The 27,317-nt window shown below is 30.2% G+C and overlaps 4 protein-coding genes across 9 annotated transcripts in view; 3 read left to right on the top strand and 1 right to left on the bottom strand.

Moving 5' to 3' along the window:
• The window catches only part of LOC105251328 (calexcitin-2), a 29,901-nt gene extending 19,447 nt beyond the window's left edge, over nt 1-10,454 (top strand). The window contains exons 1-7 of one of the 2 annotated variants that reach the window (XM_011258044.3): nt 4,147-4,325; nt 4,887-4,953; nt 8,328-8,380; nt 8,683-8,802; nt 9,188-9,302; nt 10,123-10,220; nt 10,308-10,454. In XM_011258044.3, the coding sequence (XP_011256346.1) occupies nt 4,896-4,953; nt 8,328-8,380; nt 8,683-8,802; nt 9,188-9,302; nt 10,123-10,220; nt 10,308-10,415 (552 nt within the window). In that variant the 5' untranslated portion in view covers nt 4,147-4,325; nt 4,887-4,895 and the 3' untranslated portion in view covers nt 10,416-10,454. Of the gene's footprint in view, nt 1-4,146; nt 4,326-4,886; nt 4,954-8,327; nt 8,381-8,682; nt 8,803-9,187; nt 9,303-10,122; nt 10,221-10,307 lie in introns of those variants that run through there. The other variant, XM_011258045.3, reaches the window with a different exon arrangement.
• The window catches only part of LOC105251324 (basic phospholipase A2 homolog 1), an 84,156-nt gene extending 66,411 nt beyond the window's left edge, over nt 1-17,745 (bottom strand). Inside the window, exon 1 of the mRNA XM_025413770.1 lies at nt 17,548-17,745. The gene's annotated coding sequence lies outside the window, so the exon portion shown is untranslated. The remainder of the gene's footprint in view (nt 1-17,547) is intronic.
• Nucleotides 14,242-16,709, top strand: LOC105251329 (leucine-rich melanocyte differentiation-associated protein). 4 transcript variants are annotated; one of them, XM_011258047.3, is made up of 5 exons: nt 14,361-14,378; nt 14,547-14,973; nt 15,505-15,762; nt 15,884-16,144; nt 16,256-16,709. In XM_011258047.3, coding segments are annotated over exons 2-5 (747 nt in total). In that variant the 5' UTR covers nt 14,361-14,378; nt 14,547-14,971; the 3' UTR covers nt 16,482-16,709. The 4 variants fall into 4 exon arrangements, with proteins under 4 accessions (XP_011256348.1, XP_011256349.1, XP_025262114.1 ...); XM_025406329.1 differs by lacking the exon at nt 14,361-14,378 and having other exon boundaries at nt 14,422-14,612; nt 14,867-14,973; XM_011258046.3 differs by lacking the exon at nt 14,547-14,973 and having other exon boundaries at nt 14,242-14,378.
• Nucleotides 17,746-24,914: 7,169 nt separating the features above from the next.
• Nucleotides 24,915-27,170, top strand: LOC112637481 (death-associated inhibitor of apoptosis 1-like). Of its 2 annotated transcripts, XM_025407308.1 has the most exons (4): nt 24,915-25,170; nt 25,253-25,538; nt 25,630-25,659; nt 26,704-27,170. In XM_025407308.1, the coding sequence occupies exons 1-4, from the start codon at nt 25,106-25,108 to the stop codon at nt 27,094-27,096; spliced, it is 774 nt and encodes a 257-aa protein (XP_025263093.1). In that variant the 5' UTR covers nt 24,915-25,105; the 3' UTR covers nt 27,097-27,170. The 2 variants fall into 2 exon arrangements, with proteins under 2 accessions (XP_025263093.1, XP_025263090.1); XM_025407305.1 differs by having other exon boundaries at nt 24,915-25,538.
• Nucleotides 27,171-27,317: the final 147 nt, after the last annotated feature.

Here is a 27,317-nt window from a genome sequence, read left to right as displayed (position 1 = left end):
TATCCAATAATCTTATTGGAATTCAGAATATTAAACAGATTTTTAAAATTAGGTGGAAAAAATTTTAGACGACTTGGTGTTGATAATTTGGTATTATTAACAAGAAAATTAAACTTAACAGGAAGAAATTAATCAGATTCATCTAGTAATTCCTACGAATTCCTAAGAATTCTGGTTCGTCCATTTTCCAACAGACATACTGGTTGAATCTATCAGAATTCTTATTAATGCAACCAGATTTTTTTCTCAGTGCAGAAACGGTTGCGTACGATTATTTAGAGAAATTAATACAGTTTTTAATTAATTGTTTCTCTCGAATATGCTATCTTTAGAAAAATCTCTGGAAAAGTATTTTAGATGTGCAAATTCGTCAACGGCTTAATATCCTATTTCGCTTTGAGTTTACCTTCCCGAAATTTACGAAACGAATCCCCGTGAGACGAAATCAGACGGTGGCTTTTACGAATATTTTTTCTCACTGACGCAGCGCATATCTCGTATTTATTGTGTAATCCGGACGACATCGGAGAGATTGAATATTTGCGTACTTCTCCTAGCAAAATCCACGACGACAGAAACGGTTGCGTACAATTATTTAGAGATGAAATTAATACAGTTTTATAATTAATTATAATACCTCAAAGTGTGTCCGATATTACAGGAAAGTGAGGAACAAGGTTAGTGACAAGGAAACTTTGGAATCTCACACAAATTGTATATTATTAATATATAAACGGCACGGAAGTAACTTTAAAAGATCCAATTCTAGATAGAATTGAAAGAGGAAAATGTAAACGCTCAGAGAGAATATAGATTTGAATTATTGCAAAATTTTCTTGAGTTTTCTCTCAGAAGTGTTAAAAAGAAATAAGATAGAAGATAATTATTTATGCAAAAAGAATTTTGTCATTTGACGAAAGAATATTAAATTTATGATATGTGCAATAATAAATTAAAATTAAATAGATTCTATTAGACTTTGAATATTTAAAATTATTTTTCCCTTTATTGCTTCCCTTATTAAATCCTTAAATGTACATTTTCAGCCATTATTTACTTTGAGATAAATTTTATTGAAATAAATAGTAGTATAAAAAACGTAGAATATTTTTTCTAATGAATTTTGCTTCAGTAATTTTCTTCGTGAAACGCACAGATTGCATGTAACAAACACGAGAAATTATTTAGAAACGACGGACTCGTATTTTACATCGTGTTTGGCTTAAACGTGACGACGAGGCCTGAGAAAAAGACATAATCACTTTTCCGCATGGACGTGAAGATGTTCCGTCGAAATATTATCAAGTTGAAAGTGTCGAAGGAGTAAGTCAACATTTCGCGAAAAGTTTGAAAAGGAGTGCATGATTTTTTTATCATAGACTTTAAACGGAATAGAAAAATGAACGAAATGAGGATGAACGAGAGATGGAAACATGATCATAAATAGAGAAAATTACACGCGATATCACGCGAATAAATCATTTGCTAATGCGATTATTCTCGCGAGCTAGATAGAATATCAATCGTAGGCAAATTAAAGGATTGCATTCGAATCTCTCAACAGATTTGCTAAATAAAATGCATCGTAAATTAGATGTGTTTTTTAAAAAGACTGGAAGGATTAATGCTTAGTGCTTTCTCCGGAAAAGAAAAAAAAAACCTTCCTCGATCTCGGAAGGTGCATCAGACGAATGGCAGATACATGGCCATGATTTTACGAAGTGCAATACTTCAATGATTTTCCTTACACGTTTCCTGACACTTTACGAAATGATAAGTGACTAAACTTGATTAAAGTTCTGCTTTTTTGGTATAAAAGTATTTAGTACATTTTTGAATGTTTTTATATCGATGGTAAAATTACGTAACAAAGATTCTCCGATTTGTGTTATAATAAATAATTTTTTTTTAAATATATGTAAAGAATTATATATTGAGAAAACTCTTTGATATACATTTATCTTCTTCGATATATTATATCTTATAAATAATGCTATCTTTTTCTCTACAAAATTAAAAAAATACAATAATCTCTCTCTCTTTCTCTTGCAAGTGATTAGATTATATAACGTATTATTATACGCTATAGCAACATAATTGATATTGGCGTGTCGACGCACGTAGATAACGGGACTGTAGTGATAGCGATAGCATTTTCGTCTCCATAGTGCAAGCGTATGCTTACGCGACACAATAGTCTTTGCACCATGACATCATTGGGATCTTCATACGCTAGTATATGATTCATAGACAACCATAAAGGATGTTGTGAGCGATGTATCGATATATCGTTAAATCCTACCGCAAGGCGAACAAATTACAAAATTCAGAATTAAAACTGAAATTTCGGTGAAAGCCGCTGACCGATTTATATCGGTCGCTTTTAATTAATTAATTTCGTTATGCATATATATATATATATATATATATATATATATATTTGTGTGTGTGGTGAGGTCAAGCGCTTATGTAGATTCCGTATATATTCTACTGAATTTTAATTATTTGATAATGAACACATACAACTATTTGCTCGCGCGAGCGCATATTGTTATATGGAATACTCGCGCATCGAATTGTTGATTTAATTAACTATTAGAATTATCTATTAAGCCGCGGGCAATATATACGGAACGATGCTTCATAGTCTATGCAATCACTTCTACTATATCAGTGTCATTAATCAAGAGCCCGATCATAAGATAAATGTACACGCTGGAAATCCGTACATAAATTGACGTCAAAATTGACCTTGACGCGAGTATCATTGCTGATTTTAAAGCGCAAAGTTAATCATTTTATAGTGATATATATATCTCTCGATGATTATCAAACGCTGTTGATACTATAATCACGATTATTTGAGAAGATATACAAGAGATTCCAAGATAGATTTCCCACTTTCTTGCGTATGGATCCTTCGACTAATTTTAAATCGATCTTTTTCTTAGCAAAAATTTAATTAGATATTTTCTTTTATAACGATTTTCATAATCCTCTGTACTTTAATACGACGTAATAGGAATTTAATTTGCATTAATTACCGCGGCCGCGTTGCATCGAAACTATTTGGAATCGTTTTTACGGGCAAGTTTTTTGTATTAACGCGTTGCTAAAGACGTTGGCGACAGTAAATGAGATTTTAAGGATTCCATTATTCAAGAAGATACTTAAAAACGATAGACAAATTTTGTCTGCCCGCGTTGAATAAAATTGCTTTCGCGACTGAAAACATTCGTTTCTGCTATCCATTCGAAAACTCAGATTAAATGCGACACAATTTTGCGAAAGCTGATGTAAATGTGTTGAATAAAATATTTGAATTAATACATTAAATAAATATTGTGATTGATTATTTCATACGATAAAATTATATAATTACGTGCATTATTGAGAAGAAAACCATAAATCACTTTGAAATATCATTATGCATAATTTGCGAGTAATTAATCACTTTATAGATTATTTGGAATTATATAGTGAATGATTTATCGTTAATATAAAATTAATATAGAACATCAATGATAACAAACGGCACGGAAATGTTATTGATGTCAAATGTATATCATTAGTAGTGTAATGAATATTCATTTATTATTTAACTGGATATCTACACGAATTCACTTTATATTCATCTTTCAGTTCAATCATTCCTGATTGCATTTTAGAATACATTTCGCCGACAATTGCTTCATGATTAACATCAATTTCGCTTTCAAAGATCTTCGTTTAACCTTTAAATTAAGATGATAAAATATCGTATGTGATTAGAGATGTGATTTAAATTATATATAGATTACATATGTAATCTTGTATAAATCATTATCATTTTAGTGAAAACACCAGAACTAATAGAATTATTGTGTCAATTCGAATTAGTGGCGCGTTATTAGATTCTGATTAGATTACGATGGGCTCGTTAGAGAGACGCATCTCCTTTAAAAGAAAATCGGGGTCGTTTATCGCGACATAATCGACAATTATCGACTGCCTTTATATAGACCGATCTAAAAATAAAAAAAGAAGGAACTGCGCGAAGTAACGCATCACTTAGACACCGTGATATGCTTGTGTGCTTGCGATTGTTAGATAACTCAAATTATCGGTGTAGTGACGTAAAAAAAAATTATTTGATAAAAACGTGCGTCAGTAGGTATAGGAATCGCGCGACTTATCGTTTTTAGAAAGAAAGGCTCTCTTGTGAATTCGAGAGATTATTATATAAAGACTGATGCTGCTGGGAAACATTTCAGTCGTTGGAAGAGAACTGTGCAGGAAAAGGAGCTCTTTGAAATAATATTAATCGTTCTTCGCAATTTTTAATCGTAAGCATGAGTAGAGGAAACCGGTTTTTACCCAAATAATTAATTCTAGTAAAGTTTTTTTTACAACAAACCGTTCTGTAAATGATTTCATTTTATTAATTATTAATTATTTGGAATAATTGTGTAATTTATTGGAATAATTAGAAGTCGGTATTTTTTCAAGTTACTTACATTATTTGCAAATATTTCGGAATTCTATTAAATTTAATTATATATAATATATAAAAATAAAAAATATATGTTCCATGCAAGAATGTAGATTGTTTAATAAATATTATCGATCGAATTTTCAACGAACGGACATATAAATTCAATATTTTAAGAAATTGTAAATCGCATTAAACGATCTTCGTGTCCATTTTCATAATGACCTCGCAAATATCGGGCTGATATACAAAGTGGCCTGATATACATACAAGCGAGCAACGATTACTTTTTACTCTCGGGATAAAAGAGGGGTCGGTCGCTCGAGACAATCGACCCTGATCGTCACTCGATCGCGAACGAATATTAACACTACGTACACATCTAACGCCTCTCTCTCTCTATTTAACTCCGCAGGGTTCAAAGATGCCGTTGTCAGAGTTCCGCAAGAAAAAATTACTCTTCGTCTTCAACGCTTTTTTCGGTAAGTATATCATCTTACAAGTAAAACTTTGTGTAAATTCTTTATATCAATAGAAAAATATTAGTTCGCAAAATAACAGTGATATTCACTCTTATTAACGACGAATTAGTGTAAATAAAATTGCTATTATTTTACCAAATATTGCATAAATTTTATTAAAAGTAAATAAAAATTTTCCTGAATATTTATTTATTTATAATAAAAAGTGAGAAACCATCAATCACTGGATATTAAATAATAATATATAATAAATAAATGGTAAATAATAATGAACGATAAAAAACGGTGTTATATAAGGGTTTTTTTTTAGCTTTTTAAACCCAATTTTATGTCATTTACTCAGATGGGATCTCAATTACCTCTTTCTCACGATTGTTAGTATTTTGCGTAATAATAGAATGCACAAAATTTTCGTATACAATTTAAATTATTTTGTTTATTTGTGAAGAAGAAAGTTTTCATTATACTTGTATAATTTATTTTCATTTCTAGTCATCATTGTATTAGAGAAGAAAATAAAGGAAACATATGAGCCGTTTATTTTGAAAGTGACCTAAGTCCATTCATATTTAAATTGAGATATTTAAGAGTTTGCGTTTCAATAAAATTAAAAATATACGTATAAGATAAAAGAAAAATGGACTTAGGCCACTTTCAACATAAACGGCTCATACATTATATGTGAATTTTGGTAAATAACGTATAATAATTCGTCGGTATATCGCGCATTAAGATAAAATTTTTATCACGATAATAAAAATATTTATTAAGATGATAAAAAAATAATTGTACAGATTTCTAATAAATCTATCGCGTTAATTTAGCTTTGTCAATCTCGTTTCAACTTGTGGCATTTCAGCCGTGATTTTCTTTTACTGATACGATTTAGCCCACGTTACTGACCAAACTGCGTTCGACAACGAGCGAACAGTTTTCCCCGACATTTCGAGATAACATTTAACGCGCCCCCGCAGCGCTCGTTGAGCGAAAATCTCTCTCTCTCTCTCTCTTTCTCGCCGCCCGCCGTTCTGTACCTCTCGACAAAACAAATCCTCATCTAGTGCTAACGTAACGAACGAGGTGTCGTTCCTTCCCTGACGGCATTTTCGCCAGCCACTGCTTCGCATTCTCATCTGGGGTTGTCTTGATTCTCTCCTAACGGTCCCTATTTCACTCGTCCCATCTCTCTTTCTCTCGCGCCCTTCGCGAAAAGCTGCGCAAGCCGTTTCGACACGAATGAAATACGGAGTTCGCCCGGAGGGTCGGTTTCGTGGCCTCCCTCTCGCGCGGCTCTTTTCGGGGCGGATGAAAGCGGAATCGGGGTTGCGCGCGCGAGCGTTTTGCGTGGTCTCCGTGTGGCACCTATGTGTCGGCCCATTCGGGCAAGAGGCAGGCTATGTGTGTACACCTATTTATGGTATGAACTGTGGAGAAGATAAACAATGGACACGCCGTCGGGTCCCGTTAAGGGGTCGCTACGCCACGTATGATGTACGCGTTCTAATTCTCCGAGCGCGTGCGTGAGCGAGTATCTTCCATCGGAGTCGGTTTAAGACTCTCTTTTAGCGCCATTTTTTTCTCCTCCTTTATCTTTCAGAAGCCACGTATTCGCGTATCGCGTCGTATCGCGTGATATAAAATATGGAATCACGTCTCGTGCGTTAAATAGAGAATTTCCATTTATTTCACGAGATAAAGTTGCGAAAACTTGTTTGACCACCGAATGGGATTGACTTTTGTTTGCGTATACTTTGAATTGGAAATTATGTCACACGCGAGAAGTAATGTAATGTTGCGAAAAAGTTATATGAGATTACACATTTTCGCGGCATTTAAAATTCGTCATTAAAAAATCTAATTATAATATCAAAACTTTTACTGAAATTTTTATTAATTTTGATTTTTCATTTTTCTCGCGGTTTCAAGCTGCACTTACACTTCTCCCAGGCTCCAGAGATTTTCAGCATCCCTCGAAACACTCGCGAAAACTATGCATACCACTTGCAGGGCCTAATGGATGAAGCGGCCGTGCCTCATAGACGCGTTTTAATGCATATACGTGTTTTTATGATGATACATAATGTAAAAATGCACCGTAATGTGCACCGGGTACAAAGCAGAAACGCTGTGGATAACGAGTAGATCTACGTATGCGTGTAAATATGCGATGATGTGTTCGTTCACGAGCGTCGTGGCAGCTCGTAGCGAGGATCGTGGAGGTCACAAGCGTGCACACGCCTGGTAGCCCTCATTAATCCCTCGTTTTCTTCTCCTCTTTGACCGCTTGGCGATTGGCCGCTAAACATATCCTACGGACGCTTCTGTGGAACTGATTATTTTATCGTGACCTAAGTGCGAAATGAGAGAGAGAGGTGTATGTCGATATATTCGTGTGTTATGTGAATGATTTTTCCGCGTGATAGTTCGTGCGATCATTTTTTTCATTTTATTTCTACTGTTAATATTATGACGTTATTTGACAATTCGTAATTTATCCAGGAGTGATATTTATAACATCAATAATGATAGTTCTATTTTATTTCTACTATTAATATTATAAAGTTATTTGACAATTCGTAATTTATCTAGGAGTGATATTTATAACATCAAGAATACGATAGTTCTATTTGATAATTTGCCATTTTCTTTTCCTATGTTATAATGTCGCGAGATTTCCAAGCATTTGTTCGCGCAAAAAAGTGAATATGTTTTTTTATTATTTGCGCCATCTTGCTACTAAACGTACTCATCAAACGAGAATCCGATTCATCGATTTTTAATCTGTTCCGCGAGTTCAGAGTTTTTGCAACAAGTTGTGCCGTTAAAAGTAACCGGTTATATTTCCGGACGTTGTTATTAATTATTTCATCGTGCCCTTGGTTTGTCAACCGTCTAAACGGATGCTGGGGAGACAATAAATTCTGCCTCGTTGAATCGTAATCGGCGCTTAACAGGATTCTGGCTACGGAAGCCCGGAAAGAGTGAAATGGTAGTTATCTTCTTCTTTTCTACACTGAAACGGAATTAATAGGCGACAAGCCGAGCGGAAACCACGCGAAAACGAATAAACCCGTGATGAAAATGGGTCATCTTCAGAAAACTAACGATATCCGATCGTAGCCAAGCGATGCCAAAATCGAGTGGCATGATCGTTTATCTTGTCATCCGCGAGAGAATGTATGTTGCTCCTTGGAAATGTTAGCGACAGCTGAGGCAGTCACATTTTATCCGTAATAACAAAGTAGTTGCAACAAAATTCAACGCATAAAAATTTCTGCATGTTGGATATAATTAAATTATAAACCGAACATCATTTGAGCGAAAAAACATGTTGAAATATCAGATAACAATGCTCTGCTGTTATTTTTTCCCAGATGTTAATGAAAGTGGTACCATCGACATAAAGGATTTTGATCTCGCCGTCCAAGTAAGCTATTGCATGTAAAATTAATTGAATTACTGTTTCACCGAATACATATATAATATTCTTTCATATTATACTTTTACATTTTTTTTTTAAAGTCAAGTATATAAAGGTACATTAATTTCATAAATCTTATCAAAACAACAACAAATCTAATTTATATAATTTACAGTTAAATTATACAGTTTAATAAATTTGAACAATTCGATTATTTAATTAATAATTGTTTTTATCTGCGCCAATAACGCTGATAAATCAAGAATATCCAAGAATTCTAACTGATTCGCTCTTATTTTGCATTACAGCGAATTTGCAATTCCAAGCATTGGAAGCCGGACGATGCCACATCGCAACATATTAAGGACACTTTGACTAAAGTCTGGGAAGGATTACAACAACGAGCCGATGCCGATCAGGATGGACAGGTATTAACATTTAAATTATCCTTAGCTATTTTAATTACAAAATCAAGTTATGATTTCTCTTTCTGGATTTTAATATATATATTTTTTTTCTCTTTTTCTCTTTACTTTGAAATAACTTTCTAAATTTTTAGCATACTTCCGTTCCACTTTCTGCCTGTGTTTATCGATTTTTAAAGTGTTTTTGCATTCATAATTCTTGAAACAGTCTCTTGGCTGTGTTTGCTTGTATATTTGCGTTTTACTCCGCAACCTAAAGGAATATTCCACGATATTTCACGACATATGGTTAAAATTTAAAACGACATACGGGAAACGCAGATATAGCTTGCTGATCAGAAACGAATATGTATGTGTACGCGATATTAACTCGTCGCGCATCTTTCAGATCAGCCGAGACGAGTGGTATTCGATGTGGGAAGAGTACGCGAAAGATCCAGCACATGCACTCGAATGGCAACAAATATATATGAATTTCATGTTCGATCTCGAGGATTCATCCGGTAAGTTTCGAGTTCCGTTCCCTTGATAAACACGTTTATATTCACGAGCCGGTTACGCGCAACTGTAATTCATTACACGCATTCGCGTTGAGATTTCAGAAATACTAATGTAAGCGTAATTACTCGAGCAGAAAATAACTGGGAAGGAAGTATGTATCATTAATTCTGTCCTCTTGTGTAGTTTCGCGAATTAAGTAAATACGTATTTAGTACATGAGCCTCCTAGAGATTGCTCTGTTTCGTAAACCCGTTTCACTTTGCGTTTTCTCAACAGTATTTATGCAAAATGAAAAAAAAAACTCCGTTTATAAAATGTATGATTTATATTTATTTATGTATTATTTACATTTTTCCAACGTATGTAAAAGTAAATATGATGTAGATAATTTTCATCGCGTATAAAAGTAAATATCTTGTAAATAATTTTTTTATAATTCTATATATTTTTTATAGTTACAGGAGGTATATGACTTAAATATATTTTTGAATAACTTGAAGTTAAAACTTTTATTTTCTTTTTATTATTTTAACAATATATTGCATGAAGAAAATTCTGTAAAACTGATAAACTAAAATTAATAGGCTAAATCGGGTTAAAAATGAGTGACGGTTTCGAGAGTTCGAGGGTTAAAAATCTATAAATAACAATTAAGCGATATCCCTTTTACTCATTATCCCTCATTCATTCATAAAAATTCCTAATAATATACCTCACCTCGCCTTTGCATATATATTTGTCGGCGATTTTTACCTTCGGTCCCTCATAATATATAAAATAGTAGTCTGAAAAACTCGAATCCGATCTATCCCGTATCGTCAGGTGACGGATCGATCGACGAGACCGAATTCAGTAAGGTGTGCAGCAGTCACGGCGTTGACGAGGCCGAGGCACGCGAGGCGTTCAAGAAACTGGGGGTGGTGAGTATCAATCAAGCGGAAAGAAAGGAAAATAAAAAGAAAGGCATAGCGATATCGAGCCTTACAAAACTGTTTACTTCTTCGCAGGGTAAAGAAGTGACTCGCGAAAAATTCGCCGATCTATGGAAGCAATATTTCTGCTCCGACGACCCGAACGTACCTGGAAACTTTATATTCGGAAAGACTTCTTTCTAACTCCGCTATCCCGTGAGATTGAAAAAAAAAACACGCGCATATATATATATATATATATATATATATATATATATATATATATCATGGGAGGTTATTTTATGTAAACCTATGAATTGCTAAAGAGATAGCAACCCTGTGTAATCTACTAGTCAAAATTCTATTTCGTTTATTGCTCTCCCGTGTAACCTCTCACACACATATTGAAGTAATCTAATTACAATTAAAAATCGAGAGAACTTTATATTATTTTCTTGATCACTATTTTCCGTGTTGTGGTGTGTTTAAATCTGTTACTATTAAAACATGACTTTGAAAGAAACTTGGCGTGAAAATTTCATTTCCAGTTTCATTTACTCCGTTATCGATACGCAATAAAACACAGAGTTAACGGCAACGATTAAATCTAGCTTGCAGTTTTGCTTTTCGTTGCTCTATATAACACGTTGTCCCTTTTAACGCAACTATCAATTCCAAACTCCCCCGCTTTCCATTTTTCTGACATTCTACACGGCCGAAATATTTCGAAAAAATCTAACAAGGTGTATTAATTTCTTCGACTGCGAACTTTCCTATGCTAAATATATTTCATAGTGAGTACGTGCTAGGATTTAAGTATCTTTACGGCGCATATCGATCCATCGTCGCCGAAGAGCTAATTACGTCGTATAACGTGTAAATAAACGCCCTTGCGAATTATAAAAATGGTTATGCTGTTTCGATACGCGAAGAGAGATGCGACCGGCGATAATTTGGAGGTGCGTTTTTCGTTTGCATAATTACTAATAAATCCGTCAAAGTCTTTTTTTTTTCTTCTGATCTTGCCGATCTCGTTTTGAATACATGTTGATTATAAATATGACATCCGACAGCACAATTCGCCGAAATTGATTGGCACTTGACGTTGGAGAAAAAGCGAGATTTCTCTCTGGTCTGCGAGAAGATATTTGGAGAACTGAAAACAAACGGTACCAAACACGCGCACCTCTTGCAATCATGGTATGTTTTTTTACAAAGCACTACGCTCTCATTCGATTTATGGTGCCGCCCTTTGTTCTTGTCTTATACTCTTCTTCCTTTTATTTTGCTTTTAAAATTTCAATTGTTTCGTTTCGGTACATACAAATATTTTCGCATTGTTGAAAAGGGGGATTTGATTATATTACGAGCAGCTGCATGCGAAAAAAAGAAACTATCCGGAAAAAATGAAGAGGAGATTAATCAACGCACGCTATTCGATTGATTGCTCAGCAATGCAATGATGCGCGGGATTATTGTTACATTGCGTTCGTATCGCGAATTAAATCGCGTACGTGGAATGAGAATTGAATTTTACACGTATGATCGATTCAATCAACTGGCGATTAATTGATGCCATGTTGATACTTCACCGTTAATTGCTGGCACGTTCTATTACAAACTTGTGACAAAACTTCTGTTGTGCGTAGCCAACATCACATATACACATATATTGTTTGTGTCATTGTATACTATATAATTAAGAATATATTCGCATCGTATTATGAAATTAATAGATGTCTTTCGGGAATTAATGTGATTATCGTAATAATGAGTGTGCGTCGTATAATAAGAGCAAAACCAAATTGTTTGCGAAACGTATGAAATTTTTATTTGTGTATTTTGATATTAATTTCCATCAGCGAATAATTCTCTGTTTTACGGGACTGAGACAATGATAGAGAAATTGTATTCTTTAGATTCGCTTTAATTATCGATCACTGCCCGTAAAGAGACAAACATAACATATATCGAAACAGCAGTACATTTAATCTATCGAGTGTGTAAATAATAATAAATCACGAGAAATATTTTCCGTACTTGTTAGAAAGTAAATGTATTGAGATAATAATCCTTGAATTCTCGTTCGTCCGCCATAAGTCACATAACGATCAAACGAATATATACGACGCGGCTATAAGAGAGAAATACGAATGTAATGAAACACTCGATGTCAATTGAAAATGTCCAGGCACGGATTAAGTGGCATGTTGAATTTTAATGAAATGCTCAAAAACATGCTGTTTACAATTGTTGTTTATAATTGCTGTTCGTAAAACGCTTTATTTTATTTTCCTTTGTCAATTAGTCATCATATGCGAAAGAAATAATTATCGGTAAATTTTCATATAATTTTTGATCAATATGCTATTACGTTAATAAATTATGCCTACAATTTATTCGATAATGCAACTTTTGGCAAAAATTGGCGGCTTTTCTTCAGCAGAAAATTAGATTGACTCTATCATTTTTTACATTTTATAATAAATTCTTTATAATAAAGATTTATAAACTCTCTTTTGCAGAATATAATTTATGCATATTCTAAATATAAGAATCGAAGTATCTTAACCTGTGCCTGTAGTGATATATATGGTTTCGTGTTAAAAGAAGCATTTATATGCTTACTTGTTGTAATAAACATGTACTATTCCTGTTCCTAAGAGATGCATATAAAATATGTTATATAAAAGTATCACAGAGCATGTCCCTATACGTGACAGATCGACGAGAAAGAAAATATAAAAAAATATATATACTGTATAAAAATTAAAATTGAACATTTCTTTTTTTCTTTCAATGAAAATACCAATCCTAATCCCATTCTATTTATAGAATAAGTGATGTACACTGTACCAGCATATATACGGTTAATTTGTGTAATTTGTGTGTCATTAACTTAATAACCGTTATGAAATTACTATAATAAAACATAATAAAACATAGAAAGCATGGGTATTATACAATTGCGTATCCTTAAAAAAAATAGTTAAATAAATTGTTGCCATTGTCCACTGAACTCATTCCATTCATGTTACTTCTACGTTCTTTATTTGCTTGATTAATTCCACCTCGAGATCAAATATTCAAAGATGGGAAATATCTATCATTACATGCATTACAAGTTAATGTAAATAAACTTATGCCTGCAACTAAAAGTCAAATAAAATAACGTGGCGTGTTAATTTACATAAGTAGCTTAATAGCGGTATTAAAATATTTAAGCTCAAACAAACTTTAACGTCTGCTTCATTTAATTGCAACATATCGATGCAAAATGCGACAATGAAAAAGAAATGTAAACAAATTATATAAATGAATCAATTAAATTTCTTTTCTGAGTATTTAAATGTATATAGATTATTGTATATTATATAATAAAACGCATACACAAATTTATCAATATATTATGTTTATCAATCACAATGTGTATTTCAAGAATTGTCGTAATAATGGATAAATAAAAAAATGGATAAATAAAAAAAATTTGAAAATCGCTTCTAAAAAACGAGAATTCTTATATTCAAATATCAAAAAAGATTATATGTATGAAAAATCATTAAAAAATTATTTAAAGACATCATATCATATCTTTTATACATTTGTGCTGTCTTTGGAAGTAGTAAAAGTTAAAACACAGTACAACAATATTTTCATTCTGCGCATGTCATTAGATTAGAAGTGTGATTAATAAATTAGATATATATAAGATATAATAAAATAGATATCCTAATTTTCAATTTAAAAAAATAGATAGATTCCACTGTAAACAAGACAATGAAAGATGTCGAGATAGATATACACACATAAGTAATAATTATTGTATCATGTTATTAATTGACAAATAAGAGATAATAAATAGTAATAGGCCAGAAAGAGCACTAACCGGTGAGTAAATGTATTTATTATATATTATATATATCCGCATATCTTTTTAAGTCGCGATAATACACACATACATATATATTGTATATACGTACACATATAAACGCATATATACATATTACAATTTTATCCATTATCACTTGAGCGGTGGCTCCATCTCATTTGCATAAACTGAATTGTAAGGTAAAGTTCCTTATCCATTCCGGGAAGGTTCGAAAATAAAATAAAAAATGAAAATTCTGTGAACAATTGAATGTTAATTCGGTTTAATGAGCGCAAAACGTAAGTCGATTGCATGAAAATTATATGAGAATACAAACAAGTAAAGTGACATTAAAAAAAAAAATTCATATTTAATTCGAACGGATTAATGAGTCTTATTCTCCCAAAAAATAATTCTTGTTTTGATAAAAAAATATGACTTGCTGTTTGTCTCTTGTTCGTTCTCAGTCTCTCAAAATTTGTGTCGTCACGATGTTTGTTCTCCCGCGAGCACGTGCACTTTATATAACCTCTGTAAGTCTCTAATCTTACAAATCGCGTTGATTTCCTATACATTCATACCATATTTTCACGATGCTTTCGAGAATACGTATTTGTCTCTCTCCTATCTTATCACTTCCCTGTCCAATATGTGATAACTTTACCTGACCAGACCGATTTTCAATGAAAGTTATAAATCTTGTGTGACAAGTCACTATGAATGTGATATTTATTTTATATGAAAAGAGATTTTTTTGCTTGAGTGTACATCTATTTTCCAACATCAGTTTTAGATTTTTAATTAAGGCTTGATAAGTGTTAGAAACTAGGAGTATTATCAAATACATGGTCTTTTTATCATATTAGTCTTATAAGGTGATGTAAAAATAAGAATGTGAGTAAAATGCGCTTATTTATGGCTTATATTTGTGCATTTACATTATTTATTATATTTATATTATTTGTATTTCATTATTTATTATGTTCTTGTGCAATCAACGGTTAATTACATAGTATTCTGTAATTATAATATCTACTTGCTTTAAAAAAGTTTACTTTTTATATTGAATTATATTTATAATAATATATGTCTTTTAATATAGTAATATTTCTTAATAATTTTTAATTTTATATTCTATTATAATTCACATGTTATAAATAAAATATATAAATTTAGTCTTGCACAGTATTATTTTGTGCAGTACTTTGCAATTAATTATAACTCATGCATAATTAACATCAAATGCAATATCTTATATACAGTTTACAAAAAGGTTTTGCTAAAAGGTTTTGCTAAATTTTAACAAATTCTTTATAAAAATGATATTATATAGTATTTGTATTTAATATATGAATTATATTTGCTCTTTTGCTTTCTATACTTTTCATTATATTCTTATTATATTTGTTACATGTGTTGTTATAGGTCAGGCAAGATAAAACATGAGATAAAACATTTGTTGAAAATAAAAGAGGAGGAAGAATATGCCATGACTTGTCTAAGGACATATATACATGTGGATAAACATAGTAGACAATTATCAACTTCAGATGATGCATCTGCGAAGCAAATTGATTCTTTGTCACTTGCATATGAAGGTCTTTTTACCATGCCTTATAACATTATACAAGATTATGGTTTCATCATAGAACATTTAGATATTAGTCATAATGTGTTCAGCAGGTAAGTGAATATCTATAAAAGCGATACATATAACAAAATTTGCAAAAAGATATTAAAAACATTTGATTTTTGCTAATATAGTGGCAGTAGAAATAAAATAAATTATTCTTTAAAATTCCAGGAATTTACAATTTTTATCAGAGTTTGACAACTTGAGATCTCTCAATTTGGATCACAATAAGATAGATGATACTACTATATTCCCATACATGCCAAATCTTGAGCTCCTCTGGTTAAATCATAATTACATTAAAAATCTACATCCATTTATTAAGAATCTTCATAAGAGTATACCAAATCTTAAATATTTATGCCTCATGGGAAATGAAGCGGCACCTAGTTATCTTAACGGTGGAAGTTTTTTTGAATATCTTCAATATAGGTATGTTAATAGAAAATATTTCTTCAAATTTTATTTTTTAAGTCTTATTCCTATCTATTTAATATATTTCTTGTTTTAAATTTAAGTTATAACGTTAAACTTTTTAAAAAGGTTATTTGTGCTATCTTGGTTTCCACATTTGGTGCACTTGGATGATAGAACAGTGAATGACGAGCAGCTATTAGAGGCCAAGAGACTGTTCAAACGACCACTGTTTGAAAATACAATAGAACTGCCAGAATGCTTTAAGGATTTGCATAATAAAATAAATATCTTTTCCAAGCCATCAATGCCTGATGGACAAAAAATGTCAAAAGAAACAAATTTTATTATTTAAACAGTATTATTAATGCAGCTCAAAGGAAATTGATTATGAGAGAATAATTGATTACAAGGAAATGATTACGAGAAAATTGATTATAAGGAATATTGATTACGAAATATTCTTTTAAGAAAGAAATGAGATTACGATACTTTGTATCCCATGGAAATATGTGCCAATTATGAAAGCAATATGGAATACTATGTTTTATAATACGTAAGCGTTTTTTTTATAATTTAAGTTTTTATATTTGTACTATTATATTCAAGCTGCCTATATATATATGTTAATATATATATATATATATATATGTATATATATATATTTATTAATATATATATATATATAGGCAGCATATATATATATATTTATATTGATATATATATATACATATATACATATATGTATACCAACAAATAATTCCCATATATTCTATATACATTTTATATTTGAAATCAATTTTTTTAAATTATATTCTGCTTATGAAAGCATTATTATATACATTTTATTCACACTGGGTACAAGTGTGTACCTTATTTATGTATTTTAAATAGAAAGTTCTAATATGAAATCTTTTTGTAAACTGCATATATGACATGAATATTATTTTATACAATATATATGTATTTTACACATTATATATGTGCATGTGTCAGTGATGGTATATTTTTATGAGTGATATTTGATAAAAATAAAAATTGTTATACGTATATTTGAATATTTTATCTTTTTGTCAAGTAAATTCCAAATTATTTGCATGATAAAATGTCTATATAATTTTGATAACATGTATATATCTGACAGTGCTTGTGATCATCAGTACTTTAGCGAGAAAATAATATGAATTATTCAAAGATGATTTTGATTGATTCGAAGTAAATCATTGATCGAACAAAGCTATTATTTGACATAAAATTAAAATTGAATCTAATAGAGTCATTATATTTGACATAAAGATCAAGAAATAAAAATTGATTTTATTAAAAATTATTTTATTAAACGTATTGGAGAAAGAAGGCGGTCGAATTAGATATTATGAGAGACATATCGATGCAATTAATTTGGCATGTATATTACATACCTTATTAAAATCCAGTTGAATTTTCTTTGCATTCCAACGAGAATAATGGTGAAACAGTGGTGAAGAGGAAATCCAAGGCACACAAGAACACTAATCACTGATACCGAAATCACGTTACGCGATCACACTCGATATTCAACGCGTCTACGACATTTTAGAGGCACTCGCGATAATTTTTTGCGTGCAAAATTCACTTTTAAGCAAAAATAATCGCGAGAAATACGGAGCACTTCGGATTCGAGTCCATCAATTGTGGCGCGATTCAGTAACTTCAGCGATTCAAATTTAAAAGCGAGGCTGTAATTGGTTCACACTTTAATCTTTGATACTTTGGTAATCGTGAGAGGGCTCTGTACAGATTTTAATAATCAATCATCGAAAAGATCGATTAACATAGAATGCGCTTCACTCGGTGAGACAAATCCTTCAAGTAATATTTAAACTGACCAATCAGGAGAAAGAAATATTTGTCTCTTTTATCCCTTTTTATTGACCGATTAAAAAACCCGCTCTGATTTAGATTACAATTTGAAATTTATAATTTATAATTTATTTGTAATTTGTAATTTGTGTGATCATTATCGAATTGAAATGTAATATGTGAATAAAAAATATGAGAAAGAAAGAAAGAAAGAGAAGAACATTATTCGATTATTGAAAATTATTAATTGAAAATTTGCGAAACGATATATACAACACGCATATTTCGAATCTATTTTATGTATCTATTATATGTATAAAAGACATCGGAATCTCTTTATGTTCGATCTAGACACTTTCGTGTCAAGCATTCGGCGTATACTAAATATTTTGCTAGCGTTAGCGGACTGAATATCATATTGTATTCGTTCTGCGTGAGAGAGAGAGAGAGAGAGAGAGTGCGCGCGCTTTTGTTTATGTTGCCGCGGCCGCGGCCGCGGCCTTGACATTCTTGTGCCGAGCCTCGCGGCGCGATGTCTACGTAGTTGTATTGTGTTAGTAGCCGAATGTAACAAGGATGAAATGATTACACTGTGTCCTCTGTATCTCTTGTTAAAGAGCGCCCATTCTTATTCGAACTACGATCGCGAGAAGATATCTGGATAACTGGAGATGGCAAATTTGATTATTAATAATACGTAACGAGTAAATTAATTCCCGCGACAAACGATGAGATTATCGCGGTAACAGCTATTTATCGAAGCATTTATTTTACGTATACTATTATATTATTTTCTATTTAAAACAATCTATTTTTTAATTGGAACAATATAAAAGATGTAAATTAGTAAGCTGTTATTTTATCGCGATATATATGTATATATATATATGCAATATATAATTATATCGTAAATTGTATTCCATAAAACGCTACAATTCAAATCATTGCAAACGCTACAAACGTTACAAACGGATACGATCGAAATCAAATTCACAAAGTCGGATGCTAATTAATAAGTAATATATACAAAATATATCTCAATATCTATAATTACGTAGCAAAAATTCGTAGCATTTATTTATTCTGCTAATTATTAAAACATGTATTTTACATCATTATTCGTTCACATAATTTCATTCAAATAAAGCGCGAAAGATCGATAATCCCTAATTGCTAATGACAGTTGGCATCACTGCGTTAATTTGCGCGTTGCTTCGAATTTCATGTCGTATAGTTATAATTGTCGCGCGTCGTTCTCTCCAGTTTTCTCAGATATATCAAATCTCGCGTACAAAAAAAAGTATCGCGCACAAAATATCGCGTTGATTAAAATCGAGAGTCACAATCGAGATACACAAAAGTCGCGTACGATTTACGGCGGAAATATCGTTCAAAGTGTCGCGTGATTAAGATCGGGAGTGCGTGAAAAGCCAAAGTGTCGAGCGATTAAGAGTGTCGTATGAAGATCGCGCACGATTTATGTCGGAAGTGCCTTTTCAAAATCGCGCGATCATTTTATTTATTTTATTATTTCGCCGCGTGATCGTAATTAATCGTGCTTTCGTGAACGTGTGCTGTGCAAGTGCCAAAGACGCAAAAGAGGTAGAAAGGAGAAGGAGAAGGAGAAGGAGAAGGAGAAGGAGAAGGAGGAAGAGGCTTGGGGGGAGGCATCGGGCAATGGCAGCGCAATTATATGGTAAGAACAGATTATTACTTATTTATTATTATAGCATATATATATATATATATGTATATATATATATATATATATATATATATATATATATTACAGCAGATTATTACTTATATCGTTTATAATTTATTACTTGTAAAATTATAAAAATGACTCATTTTTCCCGCAGTAGTGATTCATTTTATTTTAACATTCATATATAATTATAATTAATGTTATATATAAATTCTATGCATTATAATATAATGTATAAAAAGGATTCTATATTATATTATATATTGTATATTTTGGAGTTTTCAAAATTTTCAAAATAATTTTTAATAAATAAGTTATAGTAAAATTCTCATAATGCATACACATAATTTCAATATTATTTATATAGTTTATAACTATTTAAATTTATTTTTCATATAAAAAGTATATTTTAATTTATATATTTTATAAAAATTTTAAAAATTCTAAAAAATTTTATAATGATTTTTATGATGAAAAACTATGATTATTCATTAATATTATATTTATAATACGAATAAAAGTTTGGTTGCGCGCCATTATTTTTTTTTTTTAATATTATTTATTTCACGAAATTTCTTTATATATATATGTATATATATAATATATGTTTTTTATGTGTTCTAGGCCAACATTACTACTCCGCTTCTGCGTATCCGTGAGTACACTACATATATATATTAATAAATATACAGATTGATTACCAGAAATTAATCAGAGCCTAATTCAAAGAAAAAAAGCGTTAAGAAAATTTATTTGATTAAAAGATCGATTAACTTTTATATTAAAATATTTGAATAAGAAATCGGCAATATGTTCCGCGAAGAAATTTTCTAATTTATGTTGTTTACTTTTGGTGTTTCCTACATTGATATTTATCTTGCTGACATTACGATGGTAACTCAATTTTCTGTTAATGCATGGAAATTCGATCGCAATATTGTGTTTGCTTTTCGAATGTAATTTACACGACTTCTTCAACTGAGACGTGCATGCAATGTTAACAGAATTCATGAACTAATGTAAGACTCGAGAGAATATAAGCGACAAAAGAGCGTGACACATGTGACATAATGTTATATCAAATCATCGCACATGCATTATTTAGTTAATGAATCATATAATTTTAACAAAACTGGAGAACTAATTTCGAGAGAAAATATGTTTCTTTATTGTATGCTAGTTTATCCAAAATTGGTCTAAAATTAATTCTCATAATTGTCATAATTTTATACACATGTGCATGTATAATACTAGATATTGTATGATATATTTAATAACATGAAATTTAATTGCCGATTTGTCCTGGTATTTTCACAGTTCATGCATATGCATAGAATTTTATATTAATTTTTATTCATTAATTATTATCTCGAGATAATTTAATTTTAAAAATAATCTTTATATACTTATCAAATTATTTCTTATAATTAATTACGTTTATTTAATAACATACTATTTTATTTATATTATAATTATATAATAATATACTATTTTTTTTATTAAATTGATTGCGATTTAATTGCAATAAAATCTTGTACAGTTAAAAAAACGGATCATTATTTTGATTGATATAATGCAAATAAAAATTCTGGATTACATCCATCCTACATTTTTGTGATTACGTTAAGGAAAATTTTTATTCCGTTGTCTGTTATAATATATATGATAAATAATTTTATTTTCGTGAGTATGTTTCGACATATAATTAAATTTTCACACAAAAATGAACAGAAAATTGTTTTTTTCATTCTTTTCGCTATTGAACGAATTCTTTATTATGCGTATAAATATATTGTATGAATGTTAAAATCACTGTTTAGAATAAAAATAAGAATGGCAAAGAGTAGAGATCCTTAGCATGTACGTATATCAAAAAAATGTGTAGTAATTAATCCGTGCGAAAATATATAGATCAGATATATATATAGAAAATATATATAGATCACATATATATATATAGATCAATGATCAATAATAATTGTCTATTCACATAATTCAATAAAAAAATCGAAAGTTCGGAAGTTTATTATATCCTGCAAACACGTCTACATAAATATATGAAATCTCTCGGTTTGTGGTACTAGCGAAAAATTGATAGGAAACTCTCGAAAAAATCGTTTTATTTTCTGTAAAATATTAGATATTCGAAAACGTAAAGTGTGAGATTAAATCTCCGTTATCTGCATATTCCGCGGTATGCAAGATTCATTTCGGATCAGATATTCGATATCGGTTTCATGAATAAAACATTCAGCCCAGTGAAATGCACTCCACGTTTCGTTCTCACGCTTACCTCGTATACATTACGCAAAATCGGTGTCGCGCGAAAATCCATTTAATCGTAACATCGAACGTGATCGCGTCGCAATTGTCTTCCAGTTGCGCGACAATAATCTTCGTACGGAATCTGCACATATGTGTGTATGTGTTTGCAAAAGGATTTGTCGTCTAGCTTACTTCTTTATTAGCAATGATTTTGCCAATCCGCGGTAGTTCGTATTTTATTATTGAAGATCTGATTTTACTTGCATCATCGACTAGTAATAATGCCGATTTCAACTAGATTTTTCTCATGGCGAACAAAAAAAACGGATATTATTTTTTTCGACAAATCTATCGCGAACTCCATGAGAAAAACACGTATTTATATCATCAATAATTAATACGAAAAAATTAGTCCCGAATTGTTGAGTACAAAGAAATGCGAATTTTATACAAAAAAAAAATATGATATAATTATTTAAAAAAAATGTTACAGTATTGTTTTAAAAATAATATTATTTATATAATCTGCAATCTATACGAATGGTTTCAAAATACATATATCTTTGATTGGAAATTGTTCTAAATCTATATATTATATGTACGCAACATTGTATTATATTTATTCATAAAACTTTTTAAACACCCATTAGGTTAAACCAACGAAGTTATGTGACATGTCTTTAAATAAGTTTTAAACTTGGAGTAATTATCTGATTAATAGCGTATTAAGCAACTTTGAGTAGATAATTTGGTTATGCTTGTACGCTTAAGGGAATACGTGTCTTTAGATATTTAATGAACAAGAAACTACGAGATAAACTTGGAAGCGTATAACTAGAATTGAAATTTATGTTAAGAATCGCATTTGCACTTCCATAATATGAGATTTATTGCTGAAAATTTATTGTATAGAGAAATAAAGGAAATTTTTTCGAGATTTTTTTATTATGTGATAGTTGCCTAAAGTTATATAAAATCATATTGAACATAGACAGTATTGATAGATCATATTGATATTAATTATTCTAATGTTAATTATTTTCTTTTTTCTATTTGCATGATATATATTGTGTGATATATTATAATTAAGAGAAATTGCTGATTATTATTAATGTTGCATAATATATATTATTACAATACATATAATGTATAATATAAAATCAATTTTTATATTGAAACAAGATTTTTTTAAATTATTAATGCAATATAATTCTTTAGATCTAAGAAAACTTCTTTCATATTTTTTGAACAATTACATAAACAATTATACTTTGTATAAGTATTTGAAATCTCTTTCCTAATATATAAGTTGAAAGGTAATGTTAGATATGTTTTTTTGTTTTCTCATTAAATCATTCTCATTGGATACGTGTATAAATGGATACATTTTATTATTACTTGTAAAAATTAGCAATGCAAAATAAAAATATATTTAAGTAAAGACAAAATATATACAAAAAATATTTTATGTTTATGACTTGTTATTTTAATTTCAACTACATTTTTGCTGCAATCTTGTTAAATTAATCTTGTTAAATTAACGTTAATATTAATCTAGTATTGGGTCTGTTCATTTTAGCTGCACTGCTGCACTAGTGCAATTAGTTAGAGTGAAAGAAAGTATGTTTGTCTTTTTCTAACTTATTGCACTAGTGCAGTAGTGCAGCTAAAACGAATAGACCCATTTTAACATGTTTTGATACTGACGTATTAACTTTTTAATTATACAAACGGGAAAAGAGTCACATATATTTGCATATAAACTTAAAAACCACTATGGGAACAACTCAATATGCAACTTGAAAATTTATTTTACAAAACACAGATGCATTATTAGTGTCTCTTTGTGACAAAGTCCCTTCGCTCTAGGTATTCCTTTTAATGGTGCACACCAGGAAAAGGTACACCAAGAAAAAAGAAAGAATTTTTGCTATAGTGGTTTTGCTTAAGACTTATAGGATTTTTTACTATAGTGCGTTAAACTTACAGAGCAAATTTTTATTCCTCGGATATTGATGTACTATTACTTATATATTATTTCTTTTATATTTCTTAAACTTAAATTATCTGGCATATTGTTCAAATTTTGGAAAATTATAGACATTATAACACAAAGTATACTTTATAATATATTCTACAGAGTGGTCCACGTAAAGTGTTACAAATTTATATCTCAGAAACGAAACAATTTAGAGAAAAATGTTTCAGACAAAAGTTGTATGGTTTCGAGGGGGACATAAGATGGTGCCATTAGTTTGACTTTGAAGAGTCACCTGAAGGTCATGTCACTTCCAACTTTTTAAATGGGACTATATGCTTTTGCATATTCTTGTAGCTGATTACATTAACGAATGAATAGATTATCTAGCAATGCTACAGTTTTTTTTATATCGTAAATTACAAGAAAACGATATGAAAGCGTTTGTGATTTTGACGTGGGTCTTAATATTCATTCTACGTTACTGTGATCCCTGTGTGGAAGAGAAGGGTAGAAAAGAAACCTGAGATCCTTTTCATTGTAGGACATTTCTAGATCATCTATGTTTGTAGAAACATTTATCTAGATATGTATATATATATATATATGTTGTTCTACCGTTCATTATAGCGTGGATTGTGTTATTTAAAATTTGCTCGTTTCATCTTGTGATCTTGTGACGTTATAAAAAGAAAGTACGTACTCTTTATGCATATTTATTTAATATATTTTTTATATTAATTTATACGCGTAGCTGTCTATCGACATAAAAGTATTTTTGTAAAATTGTCTTTATATTGAATTATTAATATAAAGTCTCGTGTTTCATACTTTTTCTGTAATGTTATTTCTGTTTTCGTATAGGTTGAGGTTGTACACGTGCATATATATAAAATATACATATATATAATATACACATATATAAAACATACAGAATGACTATTCCTGACAATGATGAAAAAATATCTATTCCTGAATTTATTAAAAAAAATGATCAACTTATGATGACATACAACATGTATATTAAAAATAACGTTCATTATCGATATGAAATTGTCAGGTTTAATACTTTCAAAAATTGGACCGTACCGTACGTAAAATCTGAGAAACTTTCGGCAGCTGGTTTTTATTTCACTGGCCGAAATGAGACAATTAAATGTTTTGATTGTTACCTAGAAATATCCAAATGGCCGAATGGAGTCAATGTAGTAGAAAATCACATACTTTTTTCTCCAAAATGCAGATTTGCTCGTAAAATTTCTTGTGATAATATACCAATCGAGAATAAAAAAAACATTTATGATATGGAGCATAATGAATTTATGTTAAACAGAAAAATAGCCAAGCATCCTAATTATCGCTTTTATCAAACTCGTTTTAATAGCTTTATATCATGGCCTTTAGTGAAAATCCAAACTGGTCAGCAATTAGCGGAGGCGGGATTTTTTTATACAGGACAAAAGGATAAAGTAGTTTGCTTTTATTGCGGCTTAATTTTGAAGGAATGGACTGATTACGAGGATCCTTGGGAAGCTCATTATAAATGGGCTGCTACATGTTTTTATATACTCACGATTAAAGGAGAAGATTATTTGGATAGTCTTCATAAAGATGCTTATGTGAGCACGTTCTTAGTATTTAAATTATTAAATTATACATTTAAATTATATGATATATATTTCTTTCTAAAATAAATATTTTTATTTAAAGGAAAGAGAAAGAAGGATGGTACATATTAGTGTGAGTATTTTCTTAGATTATTTAAATTATAATATATATATATATATATATATATATATATATATATATATATATATATATACAGGGTGTTTCATTTTAATCCGACCACCTAAATTTCTCGGAACCTAAGCAAGATAGAGAAAAATGTTTTAGACAAAAGTTGTATGGTTTCAAGGGGGACATAAGATAGTGTCATTAGTTTGATCTTGAAGAGCCACTTGAAGGACACGCGAAGGTCAGCTCCAACTTTTTAAATGGGACACCCTATATGCTTTTGCATATTCTTGTAGCTCATCTCAAGAGCTTTCCAAAACACTATAATTAAGTTAGTTTTCATTAAGTACTTTCCAAGTTATGAGGCTTGAAATCATTTTTTAATTTTACATAAACCGTAAAATATCTTGTAAAATATTCATTTTTCGATTATTTTACCTTAATACTTTTATGTACAAAATAATGAGAAGAATCAATTGGTGTAAAGAAAACTCATAGTTGTTTCGAAAAAAAAAATGTAATTTGCAATAACAATTACATATTTTTTCTTAAAAATAACTATGTCTTTTCTTTACACCAATTGATTCCTCTCATTATGTTGTACATAAAAGTATTAAGGTAAAATAATCGAAAAATGAATATTTTACAAGATATTTTACGGTTTATGTAAAATTAGAAAATGATTTCAAGCCTCATAACTTGGAAAGTACTTAATGAAAATTAACTTAATTATAGTGTTTTGGAAAGCTCTTGAGATGAGCTACAAGAATATGCAAAAGCATATAGGGTATCCCATTTAAAAATTTGGAGCTGACCTTCGCGTGTTCTTCAGGTGGCTCTTCAAGATCAAACTAATGACACCATCTTATGTCTTCCTTGAAACCATACAACTTTTGTCTAAAACATTTTTCTCTATCTTGCTTAGGTTCCGAGAAATTTAGGTGGTCGGATTAAAATGAAACATCCTGTATATATATATATATATATATATATATATATATATATATATGTATATATATTTCTTTCTAAGATCAAGATTTTTATTTGTAGAAAAAAGGAAAAAACCTAGCACATTATGTTAGTCCAGAAAAATGTGCTGAGGCATTAGAGAATATTAGAATATATGAAAAGGACCCTCAAAGTTTACGAAATAATATAGAAGATGTAACAAATAATATTTCACCAAGTAAAGACGAAAATAAAGAAATTAAAAAGAAAACTGTGAATAAGTTATTATGTGACATAAATGCAAAAACTTCTGATTCTAAAGATGACATTTTATGTATAATTTGCTTTGAAAAGCAACGAAATATACTTTTGAAACCGTGTGGTCACATATTGACGTGTGCCGATTGTTATAAAACAACGTTGAATGTGGAAAACTATAAATGTTCTTTTTGTGGTGAGAAAGTAAAGGGATCAATTAAAATTAGGATTATATGATCAAAATTTATAAACGAAGACTTGATACACACAAAACTTTCTCTTTAAGTATTTTAAAATAAGAATATTGCAGACAATCGATTCATCTTATATATTTAGTAAAAGACGTCATTTATTTGCATAAATTGTTTACAAGATTATAAGATAATAAATCGAGCAATTAACTTATAAAAATCGATAATTATATTTTTACAAATTATAAATTATTACAGAATTATTGT

Source organism: Camponotus floridanus, unplaced genomic scaffold (assembly GCF_003227725.1).
Source record: "Camponotus floridanus strain SB8 unplaced genomic scaffold, Cflo_v7.5 scaffold1, whole genome shotgun sequence".
Lineage (NCBI taxonomy): Eukaryota > Metazoa > Arthropoda > Insecta > Hymenoptera > Formicidae > Camponotus > Camponotus floridanus.
Note: the sequence above shows the minus strand (reverse complement) of the source record. Positions and strands in the feature narration are given on the sequence as shown.